Source organism: Schistocerca gregaria, chromosome 5, assembly GCF_023897955.1.
Source record: "Schistocerca gregaria isolate iqSchGreg1 chromosome 5, iqSchGreg1.2, whole genome shotgun sequence".
Classification (NCBI taxonomy): Eukaryota; Metazoa; Arthropoda; class Insecta; order Orthoptera; family Acrididae; genus Schistocerca; species Schistocerca gregaria.
Genome location: NC_064924.1, coordinates 90381943 through 90403217, shown reverse-complemented (window position 1 = coordinate 90403217; position 21275 = coordinate 90381943). Strand labels below are relative to the sequence as shown.

The following is a 21275-nucleotide window of genomic DNA, read 5'->3' as shown; positions in this document are numbered from 1 at the left end:
TGGGCAGGGTGTGCCACTCGTCACCCCAGGCACCAAGCACTTTCTGGCGCAAAAGCGACAGGAGATCACACTCCATAAGGCCGAGTTCCAGAGCCGGTGAACTCACTGCCTGTTTAGCCAGCGTGTCAACCCGCTCATTGCCCGGGATGCCGACATGACCTGGGGTCCAAACAAAGACCACGGAGCGGCCACAACGGGCAAGAGCATGGAACGACTCGTGGATGGCCATCACCAGACGGGAACGAGGAAAGCACTGGTCAAGAGCTCGTAAACCACTCAGGGAGTCACTACAGATGACAAAGGACTCACCTGAGCGGGAGCGGATATACTCTAGGGCGCGATAGATGGCAACCAACTCGGCAGTGTATACACTGTTCCCGGGTGCCAGCGACTGTTGCTCACAATGATCCTCTAGAGTAAGAGCGTAACCAGTGTGACCAGAGACCATCGAACCGTCGGTATAGGCCACGGCAGATCCGGGAAACTCGGCAAGGAGAGAAACAAAGTGGCGGCGGAGGGCCGGATGAGGGACCGAGTCTTTCGGACCCTGTGCCAAATCCAGCCGAATGCATGGTCGGTGCACACACCAAGGGGGCAGACGGAGATTAGCCCGGAAAACAGGCGGGAGAGGAAAAAACTCAATCCCACACAGTAGAGCCCGGATGCGAACCGCGATCGTACACCCTGACCGGGGCCGCCTGTCTGGAAGATGGACGATCGAGTGCGGGAACAGGAGACGGTAGTTGGGATGCCCTGGCAAGCTACAAACGTGGGCAGCATAAGCGGCCAGAAGTCGGTCGCGCCGGATCCGCAATGGAGGAACACCAGCCTCCACAAGTAATCTGTCAACAGGACTTGTCCGAAATGCTCCTGTGGCGAGTCGGATCCCGCAGTGATGGATGGGATCCCACAATTGCAATGCTGATGGCGATGCCGAACCATAAGCCACACACCCATAATCAAGGCGGGACTGGATCAGCGCTTGATACAGCCGGAGAAGGGTGGACCGATCGGCACCCCATCCGGTGTGGCTAAGGCAACGGAGAGCGTTTAAATGCCGCCAGCATGTTTGTTTAAGCTGCCTAATATGAGGCAGCCAAGTCAACCGGGCATCAAATACCAGTCCCAAGAACCGATGCGTCTCTACCACAGCAAGAGGTTCACCGTCAAGGTAAAGGCGTGGCTCAGGGTGAACCGTGCGACGCCGGCAGAAATGCATAACGCAGGTCTTAGCGGCCAAAAACTGGAAGCCGTGCGCTACAGCCCACGACTGTGCCTTGCGGATAGCGCCCTGCAGCTGGCGCTCAGCAACTGCAATGCCAGCGGAGCTGTAGTAGAGGCAGAAGTCGTCTGCATACAACGAAGCTGCGACGGACGATCCCACCGCCTCAGCGAGCCCATTGATCGCAATTAAAAACAGGGAGACACTGAGGACAGACCCCTGTGGGAGCCCGTTCTCCTGGACCCGGGAGGAACTATGGGACGCAGCAACTTGCACGCGGAAGGAACGAGACGACAGAAAATTCTGAATAAAAATCTGGAGCGGGCCCCTAAGACCCCACCCATGAAGTGTGGCCAGGATGTGATATCGCCAAGTCGTATCGTACGCCTTCTGCATGTCGAAGAAGACGGCAACCAGATGTTGGCAGCGTGCAAAGGCTGTACGGACGGCAGACTCTAGGGAGACCAGATTATCGACGGCAGAGCGGCCTTTACGGAACCCACCCTGAGACGGAGCCAGAAGGCCTGGAGACTCGAGGTGCCAACTCAACCTCCGGCTCACCATACGTTCTAGCAACTTGCAAAGAACATTGGTGAGGCTTATGGGGTGGTCGCTGTCCACCTCCAGCGGGTTCTTGCCAGGTTTCAACACGGGGAGGACGATGCTTTCTCGCCATTGAGACGGGAACACACCCTCAACCCAGATGCGGTTGAAAACATCTAGGAGGCGTCGCTGGCAATTCACAGAGAGGTGTTTCAGCATCTGGCTGTGGATGCGGTCTGGCCCAGGAGCCGTATCAGGGCAAGCAGATAGTGCACTCTGGAATTCCCAGTCGCTGAAAGGAGCATTGTACGACTCCGCGTGGCGCGTGTGAAAGGAAAGCCTCCAACTTTCCAACCACTCTTTCCGGGAGCGGAAGGCCAGTGGGTAATTCGTAGATGCGGAACACTGAGCAAAATGCGCTGCTAACCGGTCCGCAATCGTGTCGGAGTCAGGACACACCACTCCATTCAGCGAAAGCCCAGGGACAGAGACAGGCGGCCGATAGCCATGGAGTCGCCCAATCTTAGCCCAAACCTGCGATGCAGAGGTACGGATGCCAATGGTGGAAACATACCGTTCCCAGCACTCCTGCTTCCGTTGGCGAATAAGGCGGCGGGCACGGGCACGGAGCTGTTTAAAAACGATGAGGTTCTCCAAGGACGGGTGCCGCTTATGGCGTTGAAGAGCCCGCCGGCGATCTCTAATCGCCTCTGCGATCTCGGGCGCCCACCAAGGCACAGTCCTCCGCCGAGGGGACCCGGATGAACAGGGAATCGCAGATGCCGCCGCAGAAACGATGCCGGTGGTGACCGACTGAACCACCGCATCAATGGTGTCACGGGAAGGAGGTGCGATAGTGGCGAGAAAGGAGAACAAGCCCCAATCAGCCTTATTCAGAGCCCATCTGGAGGGGCGTTCAGAAGAGTGACGCTGTGGTAGTGACAGAAAGATGGGGAAATGGTCACTACCACATAAGTCGTCATGGACACTCCAGTGGATGGATGGTGAAAGTCCGGGGCTGCAGATAGAAAGGTCGATGGACGAAAATGTGCCATGGACTACGCTGAAATGTGTCGGCTCTCCCGTGTTTAAGAGGCAGAGGTCAAGATGCGAGAGAAGAGTCTCGACATCTCTACCCCGGCCAGTAATCGCGGCGCTACCCCACAGGGGGTTATGGGCGTTACGGTCGCCCAGTAACACAAAAGGAGGAGGCAGTTGTGCTATCAATGCAGCCAACACATGACGCGAGACATCACCATCTGGCGGAAGATACAAACTGCAGACAGTAATAGGCTGAGGCGTCCACATCCTTACAGCGACAGCCTCTAAAGGTGTGTGAAGAGGTACACATTCGCTGTAGACAGAGTTAAGGATGTAGACGCAGACTCCACCAGATACCCTCTCATAAGCTGCCCGGTTCTTGTAATAACCCCGATACCCACGTAGGGCAGGGGTTCGCATTGCCGGAAACCAAGTTTCCTGTAGGGCAATGCAGAGGAAAGGGTGACTGCTGATGAGTTGGCGAAGCTCAGCAAGGTGGTGTAAAAAAGCGCTGCAGTTCCACTGGAGTATCGCTTTGTCCATGTCCGAAAAAGGCGTGAAGGGGCCGAGGAGGCAGATCACGCCACTGGGTCACCTGCTGCCACCGATGGAGGACCAGTACAATCTGCTTCCATGGTGTCTGAGGGTCCGGCGAGATCCAGGTCCTCAGCGGACGCCCGGATCTCCACCTTATCCTCGGACGCAGAGCCTGTAGGGAGCAGTCGGGTGGATGCCACCGCGTGTTCCTTGGCCTTAGAGGTCTTCTTCTTCGTCTTGTCTCTCTGGTCCTTGGGTTTCATTGGCTGGGAGGGCGCCAGCGAGTCAGTCTCCGGGACGGAGGAGGAGCGGGAAGCCCTGCGACCAGCCGCTGGTCTGCTTTTCTTCCATTGGCTGACGTCACCCTTCCCAGAGGCGGAAACCTGGGAAGGAAGGGACCCAAGGGACCCTTTCCGTGCTATTCGAGCCGGGGAAGTTTGGGGCTTCCCCAGCTTAGAAGTGGGGACTGATGTCCCCGATGGTTGGGGGGTTGCTGCTCCTTAGGCAGGTAGTGCAGGAGCAGCAGGGAGTGAAGTGCCCCCCACCATCAAGGGGGCAGGTGTAGCATTCCGGCTCTGAGAGGTGGCAGTTTAAGGGAGAGCTAATGGGGCCATAACAGTAGTAGCCGCGGCGTAAGAGGCAGTCATTCGAACAGGATGGAGGCGTTCGAACTTCTGCCTGGCCTCAGTGTATGTCAGGCGGTCCAGGGTCTTATACTCCATGATTTTGCGCTCTTTCTGGAAGATCCTGCAGTCCGGCGAGCAAGGCGAGTGGTGCTCTCCGCAGTTTACACAGATGGGAGGCGGAGCACATGGAGTATTGGGATGTGATGGGCGTCCACAATCTCGACATGTGAGGCTGGAAGTACAGCGGGAAGACATATGCCCGAACTTCCAGCACTTAAAGCATCGCATCGGGGGAGGGATATATGGCTTGACGTCACAACGATAGACCATCACCTTGACCTTCTCAGGTAAAGTATCACCCTCGAAGGCCAAGATGAAGGCACCGGTGGCAACCTGCTTATCCCTTGGACCACGATGTACACGCCGGACGAAGTGAACACCTCGCCGCTCTAAATTGGCGCGAAGCTCGTCATCGGACTGCAAGAGAAGGTCCCGATGGAATATTATGCCCTGGACCATATTAAGACTCTTGTGGGGCGTGATTGTAACCGGAACATTCCCCAGCTTGTTACAATCGAGTAACCGGCGGGACTGGGCGGAGGACGCCGATTTGATCAAAACCGAGCCCGAGCGCATTTTGGACAAGCCCTCCACCTCCCCGAACTTGTCCTCTAAGTGCTCGACGAAGAACTGAGGCTTCATGGATGTAAAGGATTCACCATCAGCTCTCGTACACACCAGGTAGCGGGGCGAGTATGGTTCGCTGGCATCCTTAGTCTTTCGTTCCTCCCATGGTGTAGCCAGGGAGGGGAACGATTTGGGGTCATATGTAGTTGCGTTGTATTGAGCCCTGGAACGCTTAGAGACTGCTGGCGGCTGGCCGCCAGCAAGAGATGATGTACCACGCTTCATTGCGGGTCATCCGCCCTGATGCCACCTACTCCGACCAAGGGCCCTCCCCACGGGCACCACCCAGCCTCAGCAACGACCACCTGGCAGGATGGCCATTGCCGGGAGTCCCAATGCCCCAAGGAGATAGGCATCTACTCCTTGGCATACGTGGGGAGTTAACGGCGCTGGCATCAGCAGAGCGATCCCTGTGTAGTCAGGGGGCTACAACCAACAGGGTACATGGCGGCCCCACCACAACGGACTGGCTACCGTGCAGGATTTCAGGTGATGTAGTCCAATATCGTCATTGGCGCATAAAGCAACACAGCATAGCAGACTGTAATAAACTGCACCCAAGAACAAATCCACGCCCAAGAGATGGTAGGTGAGCGGGACTGCTAAGCGATGACGACAAACCTGGCTAGAGATGGTAATGCATGATAGACACATCGCTCCTTGTAAGGCGCCCTTCCCCAATCGGCTCGCTCTTCGGAAAATTTAGAAGGATGGAGGTCAAACCCGTTAGGGGACCATCTCACAAGGCCAAAACGTTTGAGACTCCTTTTAGTCGCCTCTTACGACAGGCAGGAATACCGTGGGCCTATTCTTACCCCCGAACCCACAGGGGGGGAAACGGTAAAAAACGAAAATGGAAACCAGCAGCAATGGAAACAAAACTAAAAAAATTGGAGAAACTAAAAGCAGAAGGAAAGCTTAAAAATCCACTACAGAAAGGGGTTGGTTATCCCCAAAAAGAGCTTCAAATGACTGACATCTCACTGGCACTAATAAAATCGAGAACGCGATAGGCCGAGCGCGTGTTATCTGCTAAAATGGACGATATATCAGGCGACAGCTGTAGACAGGCGCGTAACGGAGTAAAATAGGGGCAACTCAATTAAAAAGTGTCTTACCGTCCACAGCTGAGAGCAGTAAGGACAGAGTGGGGGAGGATCGCCGCTTAAAAGATGTCGATGGCTAAAAAGACAGTGCCCCATCCGGAGTCTAGTTAAAATTACCTGCTCCCGACGACGCGTTCAGGAAGAATATGTCCAAGCACAGGGAAGAGCTTACACATCACGCAATTTATTATGGGGAAGTGTCGACCAAAGTGCGTGCCATAAAAGAACAACACGACGACATAAAACACTCAAAAGATCGGCGAAGGGAATTGATTGAATAGCTGGCCGAAGAAGAGAGACGGCAGCCTTGGCCGCTATATCAGCTACATCATTTCCACAGATACCAATGTGTCCTGGGATCCAGAGGAACGCCACAGAGATGCCCCCCAAGTGGAGCAAGTGCAGGCAGTCCTGAATCTGGTGGACCAGAGGGTGGACAGGGTAGAGAGCTTGGAGACTGAGGAGAGAGCTGAAGAGAATCTGAACAGATAACATACTGTATCTGCTGATGGCGGTGGATGTATTGGACAGCCTGAAGAACAGCGTAAAGCTCCGCAGTATAAACCGAATACTGGCCAGGAAGCCGAAATCTATTTGGGTTGTCACCAACAATATAGGCACTTCGTACACCTAACAATGTTTTCGAGCCATCAGTGTAAATAAATGTGACTTCCTTCATTTGTGCACATAGTGCAGCAAATGCCCGACGATAAACAAGTGAAGGGGTACCATCCTTGGGAAATTGACAAAGGTCATGGAGCAGGCAGATCCGGGGACAGAGCCAAGTCAGTGCTGCACCCCAAGTTGTCAAGAGGGTTTTAGGAAAGCGGAAGGAAAGAAAATGGAGCAGTTGACGGAAGCGGACTCCCGGTGGTGATAGGGAGGAAGGGCGGCCTGCATACCCTACATCCAAGGAGGCGTCGAAAAAAATGTCATGGGCCGGATTAGCAGGCATGGAAGACAGATGGCTAGCATAACGACTCAGTAGGACTGCTCGCTGATTGGATAGCGGAGGTTCAGCAGTCACAGCATAAAGGCTTTCCACAAGGCTGGTGTAAAAAGCTCCAGACACTAAACGTAATCCACGATAGTGGATAGAGTCGAGACGCCAAAGAATAGACAGCCGAGCAGAGGAGTAAACTATGCTTCCATAGTACAAATTTCGAGCGCACTAAGGCGCAATAGAGGCAAAGAAGGACCACTCTGTCTGCTCCACAGCAGCAACATTTGGATGCGAGAAGAAGAGAGTGCATGTTGGAGTTCTCGCATGGAGAAAACAGTATTATAGCTTTCGCGATTTTGAGTGGAGAAAGCAAGAGGTTGCACGTCCGCTGCACGTTTCTTCGGGAGAAACGCTGGCGTGTAATTTGAAGAGCTCGAAATCTAAGCAAAGTGTTTAGCCAATGTGTTAGAAATTTCGACAGGGTCCACTAATGTATCATGCACAACAGTGAGCCCAGAGACTGGGGAGAAACTAGGCATGCCTGATAACCGTCGAATCCGACTCCAAACTTCCAAGGAGAGAGTGAAGGTGTTAAATGAGCTAGTAAAGAATTTCCAGATTGCCTTCTTGCTATCGCGGATGATGCGACGGCATCGTGCACGGAACTGCTTATAGCGGATACAGTTGGCCAAAGTATGATGGTGGTGGAAAACGCGAAGGGCATGTCGCCGCTCACGTATTGCGTCACAGTATGCCTCGTTCCATCAAGGAACTGGGGGGTGCCGGGGCAATTCGGAGGTGCTTGGTATTTAACGTTCCGCAGCTGTAACAATAACATCTGTAATATGTGCGACCTCATCGTCGACGCTAGGAAAGTGACGGTCATCGAATGTCACTAGAGACAAAAAAGTGTCCAATCGGCTTGGGCAAACTTCCAGCGTCGCGGGCGCATAAATGGCAGTTGAGGCTGCAGTCTAAGGACACACAGAAAGTGGTCACTTGAGTGTGTATCATCAAGGGTGAACCATTCAAATCGCCGAGCTAGCGGAACAGTACCGACCGAAAGGTCCAAATGAGAGAAAGTTGTTGTGGAGGCAGACAAAAATGTAGGGTCCCCAGTGTTGAGGCAAACTAGATCCGCTTGGTGGAAGACATCTAGTAATAGTGAGCCAAGGGGACAATGATGTGGAGATCCCCAAAGCGGGTGGTGGGCATTGAAGTCCCCAACCAGCAAATAGGGGGGTGGAAGCTGACCAAGAAGATGAAGGAGATCAGCTTGTGCCATTGGTGTGGACAATGAAATGTATATAGTATAAAGAGAAAAGGTATATCCAGAAAGGGAAAGACGGACAGCGACAGGTTGGAAGGCAGTGTTTAAGGGGATTGGGTGATAATAGAGAGTATCATGAAGAAGAATCATGAGTGCTTTCAACAGAGTGGAGATCAAATCGGACGGACTGAAAATGGGGGAGAACAAAGCGGCGTGAGGATGCAGCTTTGTTTCCAGAAGACAGAAAATGACCGGCGAGTAGGATATTAAGAGGATCGACAATTCATGCCGATTGGCTCGAATGCTGCGGATATTCCAGTGGATAATGGACATAGAGTGAACAGAAAAATGGAGCAATGTGACCAAGGTTGCCGTCAACTCAATGACTGCTCAGAGCTTGCGACCGACAGGATGGAATGGCATTCAGCCGAAGATCCTGATCCATAGGTTGTGCAGGAGCAGCTCCTGCCAGCAGCGATCGGCTGGTTGATCGGCCGCCAGCAGTGCGCCTCGGTAACACAGAAGACGGCTGGGGACGGTTACTGCCAGGTGGTGCTGTAGATGAGACAAACCTTGGCAGAGAAAGAGACGAACTGGGTTTCTTATTAGCCTTCTTGGAAACATGATGTTTAGATGAAGGAGGAACTAATGGTTGTGAAGTTGGGGTACGTAAAAATCTTCACAAGTATGCTCTTTTTTCGAAGTCTTGGTGTCTGACTTGTGGGCTCAGATTTAGCAGAACCCGATGAAGGATGAGCCATAGAGTGGGCAGGCGAAAGTGGGGAGGTTGAACGGGCGATCTTTGCACTGGCCGATCTGACGACCGTGGCACTAATGGTGAGGTCACAATTCTGCGTAGCCGCCTCCTTTGTTGGCCGAGGAGAGGCAAGGACAGTGCTGTATTTTCCTGTCGGAGGCACGGTGGGCTGTCGACTGGCGAATAATTTTCGAACAGCAAAGGTCGACACCTTTTCCTTCACTCTGATTTCCTGAATGAGCTTTTCGTCTTTAAAAATGGGGCAATCTCTAGAGGAAGCAGCGTGGTCACCCATACAGTTGATGCAACGAGGGGATGGAGGTGGAGAAGCACCCTCATGGGCATCCTTGCCACACGTAACACATTTGGCCGGGTTGGAACAGGACTCGCTGGTGTGACTGAACTGCTGACACCGATAGCAACACGTAGGGTTTGGGATGTAAGGGCGAACAGAAATTATCTCATAGCCTGCTTTGATTTTCGATGGGAGTTGAACTTTGTCAAATGTCAAGAAGACAGTAGAGGTTGGAATGATGTTCGTGTCGACCCTTTCCATGACACTATGAACAGCCGTTACGCCCTGGCCAGACAGGTAGTGTTGAATTTCCTTGTCGGACAATCTGTCGAGGGAGCGTGTACAAACGACCCCACATGATGAATTTAACTTACGGTGCAGTTCCACCCGGACAGGGAAGGTGTGTAGCAGTGAAGAACGCAGCAATTTTTGTGCCTGGAGGGCATTGAATGTTTCTAACAACAAGGTGCCATTTCGTAATCTGGAACAAGACTTTACAGGACCTGCAATTGCGTCGACACCTTTCTGAATAATGAAAGGGTTGACCGTGGAGAAGTCGTGACCTTCGTCAGACCGAGAAACAACAAGGAACTGTGGCAATGATGGAAGGACTGTCTTTGGCAGAGACTCAATGAACTTACGCTTGTTAGCTGACATAGTAGAAGATGGGAACACCATTGTGAAAGTATCCCCCATGATTACCAGTGTCTCCGACGGTGCGCTCCTTCCGTGTGGGGGCCCTCTCTGAGGGGACTCCCGCCTTAGGTGATTGTTCACACCTCAGGTCACACCTCGCGACAAACGGACGGAGGGACCAATCGGCACTTTCGGAAGGTATCAGCTCGGGTAATCACCCCTCCGTGGGCCTGGCCGTTACCAGGGGGTACGTACGTGTCCTACCTGTCTACCCGGGGCGGGGAATTACGCGTTACCCAGTCACCGGCTACGCATGGAAATGCGTGGGTCGGCCTTCAGACACACACAGGGAGGAAAAAAGAGAAAGGGGAAGGAAAGAAGAGAGGTCTCAAATGTCGCAGCAGAGAAAAGGGCAAAGGCAAAGAGAAGAGGTAAGGAAAAGAGAAGGACAAAGGAACGACGAAGACTTGCAAGCGGAGAAAGCAAAGAATTCATTACAGTTTCGAGCGTCCGTCTCCAGACGTAGGCACAAAACACACTCCCAGAGGGGGAGAAAGGGAAGGAAAGATGAGGAGGTGGGGGGGGGGGGGGGCGAAGATAGGGGATGAGGAAGGATGCGGAAAGGGAAGGTATGCAGCCCGGAAAGGAAGGAAGGCCACATTAGCTCGGGGTCCCATGCTCGCTACGCACGTATCCACAAAAGAGTTGTGGACCCACTTGGGGGGGGGGGGGGGGGGGGATAGAGGTGAAGGATGTGCAAGAGGAAGATGTGAGGTAGCAGGAGGAAGTGTGACAGCAAGAAGATGAAAGAAGATGAAAGAAGATGAAAGAAGATGAAAGAAGATGAAAGAAGATGAAAGAAGATGAAAGAAGATGAAAGAAGATGAAAGAAGATGAAAGAAGATGAAAGAAGATGAAAGAAGATGAAAGAAGATGAAAGAAGAGGAAAGAAGAGGAAAGAAGAGGAAAGAAGAGGAAAGAAGAGGAAAGAAGAGGAAAGAAGATGAAAGAAGAGGAAAGAAGAGGAAAGAAGATGAAAGAAGAGGAAAGAAGAGGAAAGAAGAGGAAAGAAGAGGAAAGAAGAGGAAAGAAGAGGAAGGGGAAAAGAGGAGGAGGAGGAACAAATAGAGAGACAGTCGAGGCATGCAGTCACAGCCGGCAGTGGTGGGTGGGGGTGGGATTGGAGGAGGTGGTGGAGGGCAATGATAGATGGGAGAATAGAGTTTTAGGGGGAAGAGGAGAGGAAGACAGCAGAAAGTGAGGAGATGATGAGACAAAGGAAGATGGGAAGGAGTCAGAAGAGTGTGGGAAAAGTGGGGATGGGAGAGAAGGTCAGCTATAGTTGGAAGGAAAACAAGTGCAGGTGGGGCGGCGATATGGGCAGGAAGGAGATAGCAACAGGGGAGATTGCAGGACAGGGTTGGCTGACGGGAGAAAGGGAGGAAATAACGGATGAGTGCTGAAGGGGTCCAGCATGGGGTAAAGTCCAGATGGGGGGGGGGGGGGGACATTTATGGAGGTGGGATGGGGTGGAGGGGGGAAGGGATGAGTGGTGAAAGGTTTAGAAGGTGGGCCATGAGAGGCAGGGGGCAGTGCTTGAGGGGAGGGGTGGGACTGTGTGAGATGGAGGGGGGCGTGAGAGGACGGGTTAGCATGGAAAAGGGCAACTGAAGGGGGAAGAGAAGAGAGTTTGAAGGGATGAAGGGTTGGCCTTGCCACTGACGGTAAACATCTTGTAAATATATAAATTTTTATGTCAGTAATATGAGAAACTATGTGTGGCATAGGATAGAACTGGATAATATAATTCTTTCTAGTGTTGTTTCTGAGAGAAATTAAAAGTGACCTAATAGGCTACAATGGCTAGTGAATCATAAGATTTGTGAACATGATGAGATCTACATAACACAAGAAATAAATTATGTAAGAATTCTCATCCTAAAGTATGTGGATGGTGGTTGTTGGATGTTGGCAATGTAGGTGGCACATTGTGGCAACTATTATAAATACAATGGTAATTTTAGTTCCATTTCTGTGTGTTTCAGAAAGTAATTAAAACTGGAATGTTTTGCTACTGCTTGTGATCCAGTAACTAAAACTACTAGGTTATTACTTGTAAGTGATGTGCCAATAATGGATGTAAACATTTTGAAGGATTGACAAAGTTATAGAGTAGAAGTCTCATTCTTACTCTAAGTGTGTAAAGCTTACTCTGGGAGTAGTGCAGTCCATTGACTCATCTTCAATATCTTCTTCCAGGACAAGCAAGCCACGTGTTTTGTTGAAGGATTCATCCCTACTCCTATATAAGAAATAGATAAATACAGCAGAATGCAAAAACAGTTTTCAAGATACACATATAATTAATGTAAAAGAACACATTAATGGATTGGAAACTCCTCACTTCCTAGTTGAGTAACTGACAGATGAAGTCTGTGTATTTTTACCTAGTAGCAAAATGGTTAGCTGGATGGTGGGAGGCTCTTTATTTTAAATGTGTATAACCAAAATAGGGTAAACTTATTCATAGTGGTTTTGGGAATTTCCAAGTTCCAGTTATCATATGCAGGATACCTCACTGTGATGGGGAACCAGTTAATTCATTCACGAAAACTTACCACTTCCCACTGAGAAAACTTGCTGTAATATTACATTTAATAATAGTTTTGAAACTATTAGCTACTTACCATAAAAGTTGTCAACAGCAGGGGTCATTTCAGTTCCCACTGTTAAACAAGAGTAAGTCAAGTGAAGAACATAAATATGGAATCGCAAAAGCAAACAACAACATCCAATCTCTCTTCTGACAGCTCTATCAAAAATTTTTGAGAAAGTAATGTATTCAAGAGTAGCCTCCCATATTTGTAAAAATTAAGTACTAACAAAATGTCAGTTTGGTTTTCAGAAAGGCTTTTCAACATAAAATGCTATATACGCTTTCACTGATCAAATACTAAATGCTCTGAATAACCGGACATCACCTATTGGTATTTTTTGTGATCTCTCAAAGGTCTTTGATTGGGTAAATCATGGAATTCTTTTAGATAAGCTAAATCATTACGGTTTGAGGGGGGCAGTGCACAAATGGTTTAATTCATACTTAACTGGAAGAATGCAGAAAGTTGAAATAAGTGGTTCATGTAGTGTTAAAACAACAGATAATTCCTCAAACTGGAGGGCTACCAAGTACGGGGTCCCACAGGGTTCGGTCTTAGGTCCTTTACTGTTCTTGATATACATTAATGACTTACCATTTCACATTGATGAAGATGCAAAGTTAGTTCTTTTTGCTGATGATACAAGTATAGTAATAACATCCAGAAACCAAGAACTAAGTGATGTAATTGTAAATTATGTTTTGCACAAAATTATTAAGTGGTTCTCAGCAAACGAACTCTTTCTAAATTTTGATAATACACAGTATATACAGTTCCGTACAGTGAATGGCACAACTCCAGAAATAAATATGACTTTGAACAGAAGTCTGTAGCTAAGGTAGAACTTTCAAAATTTTTAGGTGTGTCCATTGATGAGAGGTTAAACTGGAAGCAACACATTGATGGTCTACTGAAACGTCTGAGTTCAGCTACGTATGCTATTAGGGTTATGGAAAATTTAATGATAAGAATCTCAGTAAATTAGCTTACTATGCCTACTTTCATTCACTGCTTTCGATGGCATCATATTCTGGGGTAATTCATCGTTGAGTAGAAAAGTATTCATTGCTCAAAAATGTGTAATCAGGATAATTGCTGGAGCCCACCCACAATCATCCTGCAGACATCTATTTAAGGATCTAGGGATACTCACAGTATATATATTCACTTATGAAATTTGTTGTTAATAATCCAACCCAGTTCAAAAGTAATAGCAGTGTGCATACCTATAACACCAGGAGAAAAGATGATCTTCACTATGCTGGGTTAAATCTGACTTTGGCACAGAAAGCGGTAAATTATACTGCCACAAAAGTCTTTGGTCACCTACCAAACAGCAACAAAAGCCTGACAGATAGCCAACTAACATTTAAAAATAAGTTAAAAGAATTTCTAGATGACAACTCCTACTCATTGGCTGAATTTTTAGATATAAATTAAGGGGGAAAAAATAAAAAAAACACAACAACTTAAACATTAGTGTCATGCAATATTTTGTATAATGTAATATCTTGTACAGACATCTTTTATTAACCTGACACGTTCCACATCATTATGAAGTGTCGTATTCATGATCTATGAAACAAGTACTAATCTAATCTAAACAGCCATGTCACCATTAGTCTACAAATTAGTTAGCATTTTTATAAAAGTTGAAGCATTGTGGAGATGCCTATAAAGCAATACAGAAGTAGCGGAGAGATTGTGTTATTCAGCTTCTGAAAAAGTAGGGTGTGAAACCTATTTAAAGTAGGCCCTAAATGCATAATTAAGGTCTAGTATGGGGATGCAAACTTGTCACAGCAACAAATAATCATAGGGAGTCTAAAGTTTGCAAGTGGTGTGCAGTGAAGCCAATGGTCTTCATCTAGATCACACACATTTAGTTTTGACTTCCGAATACAGCACAGCCACTGAAGACTTTGTAATGTGAAACCTCTGAGTGATACCAGATCATAAAGCAGCAATTGTAAATCATTGCCATTTTGCAACACATCAGGTCGGACATGATGTGCTCAATTTGTAGGATGTGTCTGTAACACAGGTTCCGCAGCAGCTTACACCTGGATTAAGAAAAAGGCAAGTTTATGCCTCTTAAACAAGATGATGATGTCTCACTTGCAAGATCTGCCCCTAGTATTGACACCTGGGTTCAGTACCACCAACCAGAAATAAAGAGTCCAGGTAAGGAATGTCAAAATTCCTAAAAATCCAAATCAAATACATTCTTAAAGCAACATCATTAGGGAAGTTATGTTGATACTTTGCAACCAAAAATTGCATACTCATGAAGCACCACACATTGTGAAAATCCACTATCACTGGTGCATCATACTCAGATCACCTAAAAATCATTTACAGGCTGCTATTAAATTAAAATAATGTGGACTGATAAACACAGGAGTTGTGTTTCAGTATGAGAATGTGTGACACATTTGGCCCATGCAACAGTTGATAAATTTTATACCAAAAATGCAGTGTTTTAAGAATTCTCGCTACTCACTAAACCTTCTTTAGAGATATTTCCAGATACTTTGAGCACTGAAAGAAGGTTTGGGTGTCAAGAAGACTTATTTATGGTGGACAGGTATGCTACACCATGGAAAAATGTTTGTGTTGACTCCTATATTAATTATTTTCTTTGGGAATTCAGGCACTTCAGAAGCTCCAGCAAATTGATGAAACTTTTTGCAGATTTAAGCTGTGTGTGCACACAGATATTTGACATTCTCATTTGTCTCACTCTCATATTTATGAATTCTACTATTTTCAAATTGTGACATTATTTTAGCATTTTTAAAATTTTAGATTTTATAAAAGCAGAATTTCACCACTAAAATTATCAGAAGAACAATGAGAATTTAAAACTTCTGAACACAGGAAGTACAGTAAATAACTACCGAAATAAATAGACATAAAAAGGATAGACTTGAAATATGCAGTTGATCACAATTAGGAGTTGAAGAAAGTAACACTGTTGTTCAAAAAATTTAGGAGCTAAGATGAAAATTCAAACTGGAATGCTTAATGCTTTAGACACATATTCTGTTGATGCCCAAAATAGATGGCAAGTGCCCATCCAAACAAACTACCTTCTGATTAAAAAACACCCGCCTTCACCATACATATGCTCTGTGCTCTCTATTATCAGGTGACCCACTGAAATCTATACACTACCAGACACGTGCTCAGTCAGATCTCCCCCAGGGAGAAGGACTCCATGCTTCCAATTTTGTTGTGTGCTGGGAGTACTTTGTCTCGTCTTGGTGGGTGGAAGGCACTTCATGGCCCAATCATCAGCTTCACTGCCTGCAACTTCTTATCCTTTGCTTCACATCACAGTTCCTCCCCCTGCCCTGAGTCACAACAGTGAGGTGGTGATGTTCAGAGGAGCCACACTCCTCCATAACCACTGCACTCATAATAATCATTTTGAAAGAATCTTTATTGTTGAAACGCTTCCCGTACAGACAAATATTGTGATTTTACAAAATACACATTGAAACTTGACATTTAGGACAATTTATTAGTACAAGATTAGCTTGTGCCTAAAGGGTTCGATTACTCATTGATCAAGGTGCCAAGGCAGTTACAAGAGCCAATTAAAAATGGTGCAAGGTGCAACAAATACTGGAAAGAGATGACAAGACTATAATGGAAATGTGTAATGTCAAGCAATGGAACACTAAGGTTGGCATGTACATCTAATAAACCACGGGAAGGAGCATAAGAAAGTGACAATCTTTACAACTTAATGACTACCTGAGGAAACAAATACTGGTCAGCTGTTCTCAAAGAGTACAATTCATCCAGAGTGTTCTCCTTGGGTACCACTAGACACACATATTGTATTGGTTTACTTGTCTACAGCAGGATGAGGACTAATGAAAGAAACAAGATGACAGAATGCCAAGCAGAGCCAGCAGTGACTAGATCTGATATGGTCAACTTAGCTGCAGCCAGGAGGACAATAACGTCCTTGGCTAGTTGTGAATCTGACCATAGTGATGGCCCACAGGGCAGTTGGCAGCAGTGTGTCGAGAAGGAGGCACTGGTCGATACTGGCAAAGCTACTACCGTAAAGCAGAATCAGCTACAAAGGTATCTTGACTCCTCCCAGACTCTAGCACAACAGTCCTGTTTCCACAATATTGTTCTCCAAAGCTACAACCAAACAGCATTGTATTGCCAAATCTTTTCCTGCTCTTGTTTTCCTATCCTGTAACTTACCCTTATTGGCCCATGCACTGTTCATTCTCCAACCAATGAGATGTAGCATTACAAACTCTTAGCATGCAATAGATTTTTTTTTTTCCATCCTCCAGTAAGTGCCCAATTTCTTAAAGAATCAAACTCCCATATATAAAACATCTTCAAATATGTAATTACTTTACAAATAAATTTCTGTCTTAAATATTTGGATTTAAACAGGCAAGTGATAAAAAAACTAAGAAAGGTGTGAAATTATGTTTAAAGTTTGCTGGAACTCGCTAAGTGGTCTCATGAAACACTAGATCAATACAAACTGGGTAATTCATGTTCCATATTAAGAACTCAATTATTTATAATGCCATATCTCCTGAATTATGTATGGTAAAATTATATAATTTTATAGGTACGTTCACTGATGTATATATAGATACTACCTGCAAAGTGTGTTGTGAATAGAGTTGGTTGTAAAGAGGTGATAAATTAAAACACCATGTCTGATGCCGAAGTTTGACTGCTTGAGAGTGAAAATGCAGTAAGCAATAAACTTTTTCTTTCCTTTCCTTGTGGTGTGGTGTGTGTGGTGGTATGGTCTGTGGTGCGCTGCGGTGCAGCGAGAAAAAGTTTTGTATAGGTCTCAAATTATGTGTAAACTTTGTCTGTAGTTGCTAAGTGGTCTCATTCTCAAACTTGATGAATGAACCCAACGTATTAGTGTGCTGTCAATTATACTGCAGTAAGACAAACACACAGTGTCTGACTGTAATACTTATCTTGTCATGTTAAACTTAATATTATCTTTTAATGAGTAGATTATAACAGCATTTAAAATTGTCAAGTATGGTTGATAATTATGTGAAATACTGAAATCAAATTTCTACTGCTGTTACACTGCAGTTGGCACTGAGTTCCAGAATAATATTTTAGTAATATAGATGCCATGCCATCTGTTGATAAACAGTTAATGGGAAGTTTCGAAATACCTACACCAGTTTATGGATTGAAAACAAACACAAATAGAGTTACCTGCATATTAAATTACTTCACTCCTAAGTTTATCACTACATACACACATTTCTGTCGGAGTACAGAACTGCAATATTATTTATCACATACATTATGGGAAGTATATACATGGTGAGTCACTAACTATTGCCACCTAGAATAACTCCTGAAGTATGATAGTAGCTGAAAAGTTTGTGGGACAAATGCTGTATGGGACAACAGGGGCCATAATATGACGTATTGGTTTTTTGTTGCTAGGTGGGGTCTCATCACAGATTTGAAGGTCAACATGGTTTTTTGAAATGGGATGCTACAGTTTGGTACTTATTTTCTGATAGCAGCTATCGAGATGAATCCAATGATCTGTAACAAACATTAAGGTCTTTGAAAGTCAACGAAGGTCAAAAAGGTGACATGAACGTCCATTTACAGAAGGTGTTTGAAGTGATGACCATTGGTATCAATGCAGTGCTGCAATCCTCTTATCATGGATTGAGTGGTATTCCTTATCACTTCAGCAGTTATCGAAGCACATGCTCTGACAATTCTCTCTCGTATATCGTGAAAATAGTAAATATTCACGGAATATGGCATATCCATTTAGCGTGACAACGACGTGTAAACACCATTCGACGGTTTCGCAGTACAACATTAATAGGAATGGCAAGACTAGTATCGTCAAATCAAGCGAATGTGAATGCTGTATTCCTTTGAAGAACAAGTTGATATGCTTCTCATTTATGAGAATGCCAACGTAATTCAGAGAGAGCTACAGACTTATATGCTGAAAGATATCCTCAACGTACTCACCCTACATGTGGTACATTTAAATGTGTGTACAATACACTGAGAACAACTGAATCTTTAACGCATCGGAAAAGTATCAGGCAAAGGTAAGTTCGTAATGAGGAAATAGAAAATGGTACTCTTGCCACTGTGGTTTGAGATACTCGTGTTGGTTCATGTTAAATCGCAAGGGAATAGGGCTTGGGCCAGAGTAGTAGTGTCCATGTTCTGCATCATCATAAATTTCATCCTTACCATATCAGTCTCCACCAAGAATTAATTGGTACAGATTGTATACATCACACGGAATTCTACCGATGGGCTCAACTTCAGATTCAGAGGAATGACACGTTTATTAATCTGATTTTATTTACTGATGAGACTACATTCACAAACCATGGAAACATTACTTTGCATAACATGCATTACTGGGCAACTGAAAATCCATGTTCGCTGCAGCAAATTGCACAACAAAAACCATGGATGGTTAATGTATGGTGTGGGATTCTGGGTGACAGAATTATAGGCCCCTATTTTATCGAAGGAAATCTTAATGGTAGGAAGTACACAACATTCCTGCAAAAAACATTAGATCTGTTATTGGAAGAAGTCATCATCGTCATGTCCTCCTAGCCATGTCCAGTGACAGCGACTCCATCAGTCATTTAGTCCGTACTGTGGTGGGCTGAGATGTAGATTGCAAAACTGAGCTTTGCTTTGAGGATCTGGTCACACGAAGTGCAATACAGTTTCCCAGTGGAACTATACTTATAAATGTAATTAGGCTTGGGCTTAGATTTGCGGAGTTTTCGTTTATCGTTTAGGTTCTTTAGGCAGATATGCTCGAATTGTTCCACACTCTTGTGTACAGTTGAGAGACACACTGATCGGTGCAATGCAAGCTCCTCCCAACGTTTGCTCGGAATGCCACAGGCTGTGAGGTGGCATTTGAATGTGTCTTTATATCACAGGTGTTGGCCACCTTGCTGCCGCTTTCCACACAAGAGCTCTGAGTATAACACTGCTTTGGGAAGGCTACTGTCGTCCATGTATATGATGGGCCACTATCTCGGTTGGTGTTTCAGTAAGAGAGCTTCAATGCCAGGGAGTTTCACGCGACGCAAAATCTCCATGTTGGGAACACGGTCTTCCTATTTCATGCAGAGAATTGATCTCAGATAGCAAAGATGAAAGGTGTCTAGCCTCCTAATGTCAGCTTTGTAACAGCACCAGGTTACTGAGGCATAGAGTAAAGTTGGTAATATTATTTCTTTGTAGACCGCAATTCTAGTTTGTAGTCTGAGATCGTGATTTCCATACTCAGTGAGGTCAGTTTGCCGAAAACTGAGGCTGCATTGGCTATATGAGCTGCAATTTCTGTTGTCACTTCTAATTTGGCTACCTAGATATTTAAACTGTGACAAGTTTTCCAAATGTTCGTTGTCCAACTTAATACTGCAGCCATCTGTATTGGAACCCTTAAGCGGTTGTTGAAGGACTTGCATATTGGTGATGCTTATAACTAAACCAAATCTTCTGCACGAGTCATTTAGCAGGATCATGTACATTTGGAGAGATTCGGGAGAATTAGCCATCATGCATATGTCGTCTGCATAAAGAATTTCTAAGATAGATATTTTATTTACATAACTTTTTTTCCTGAGGCAAGAGGTATTGACACACTTCTGTCTGTTCTTGAGTCAAGACCCATTTGATCACTGCAGGCTTTGGTTGCGTCTCTCACAACAGCTGCGAAATAAAGTGAGAAGAGTGTGGGAGCCAGTACACAGCATTGTTTTACAGTGCATGTCACAGGAAACTGGTCTGAAAGCACATTTTCATGGTAGATTTTTGCCATCATGTTGTCATGAAACTGTCCTTTCAAGTTAATAATTTTGTCAAGGCAGCTGGTTTTCTTTAGTATAATCCAGAGAGCTTCCCGTGGAACTCTGTCAAATGCTTTTTCCAGGTCTACAAAGCAAATGAACAGAAGCTGATGTTGCTCTAAGCTTTTCTCTTGCATTTGTTTGACAACAAATATGGCATCCACTGCGCCTCTGTTTGGGCGAAAGCCACACTAGGTCTCTGGTAGCACTTTCTGCAAGGTGCGTTAGCTGGTTGTTGAGTATGTGAGCCAGGATGTTCCCTGCTGCTAAGAGAAGAGAGATTCTACTGTGAGAACTGCAGTCAGAAATGTCAACTTTACCTTTGTAAATCTTGCAAATGCAGGCATCTTTTCAATCTTTGAAATTAGAGCAAACAGTGGGTTCGTAATGTTTGGTCCACCATATTTATAAAGTTCTGGTGGTAAGTTGTCTAATCGTGCTGATTTGTTATTTTTCAGCTTAGCCAATGCTGAAATGAATTCGCTGAATGAAGGGGCATCAGCAAATTGTTCAACTGGCAGGCCTTCAGCTGATTCTATGTATGGAATATCAGTCGTTTGATGGCTGGGATTAAGAACGTCATCAAAATGTTCTGCCGACCGAGCAAGGATATCATTCTGTTGTGTCAACCGACAGGTTTTATCTTTGTCATAAACAGGTGCTAACTTCCCTGATTTTGGCCCAAAGATAGTTTTCAGGCACTCGAAGAATCTGCCTGTTTGGTTTGTGCCAACGTATGATTGCATTTCATTGGCTTTATTCAGCCACCATTTGTCTTTCAGGGCACGCACCTTCACTTTCAGGTTGTAGTGTGCTACTTTATGCTTGCCAAGATCAAGACTGCGAAGAGATGCTCTGAAATCATTAACAAGCTTTTTGATCTCTGCATCTGAATTGTCAAATCCATCTTGGTTCTTCTTCTGAGGTTTTCCCAAGACTTCTGTGGCACATCTGCACAGTTTGGTAGCATATACATTCCAGTGCTCATCTACAGAGGCAGACTCGGATATAAAATGCCCATCAGAACCGAATGCACCATCCAGTTTTGCTCTCTTAGTCTGATCATGGA

General features: G+C 45.9%; 1 protein-coding gene across 2 annotated transcripts in view; it reads right to left on the bottom strand.

Moving 5' to 3' along the window:
- The window catches only part of LOC126272982 (snurportin-1-like), an 86448-nt gene that overhangs the window by 57790 nt on the left and 7383 nt on the right, over positions 1–21275 (bottom strand). For both annotated transcript variants that reach the window (XM_049976326.1, XM_049976327.1), the window contains exon 2: positions 11875–11965. In XM_049976326.1, the coding sequence (XP_049832283.1) occupies positions 11875–11965 (91 nt within the window). The remainder of the gene's footprint in view (positions 1–11874; positions 11966–21275) is intronic.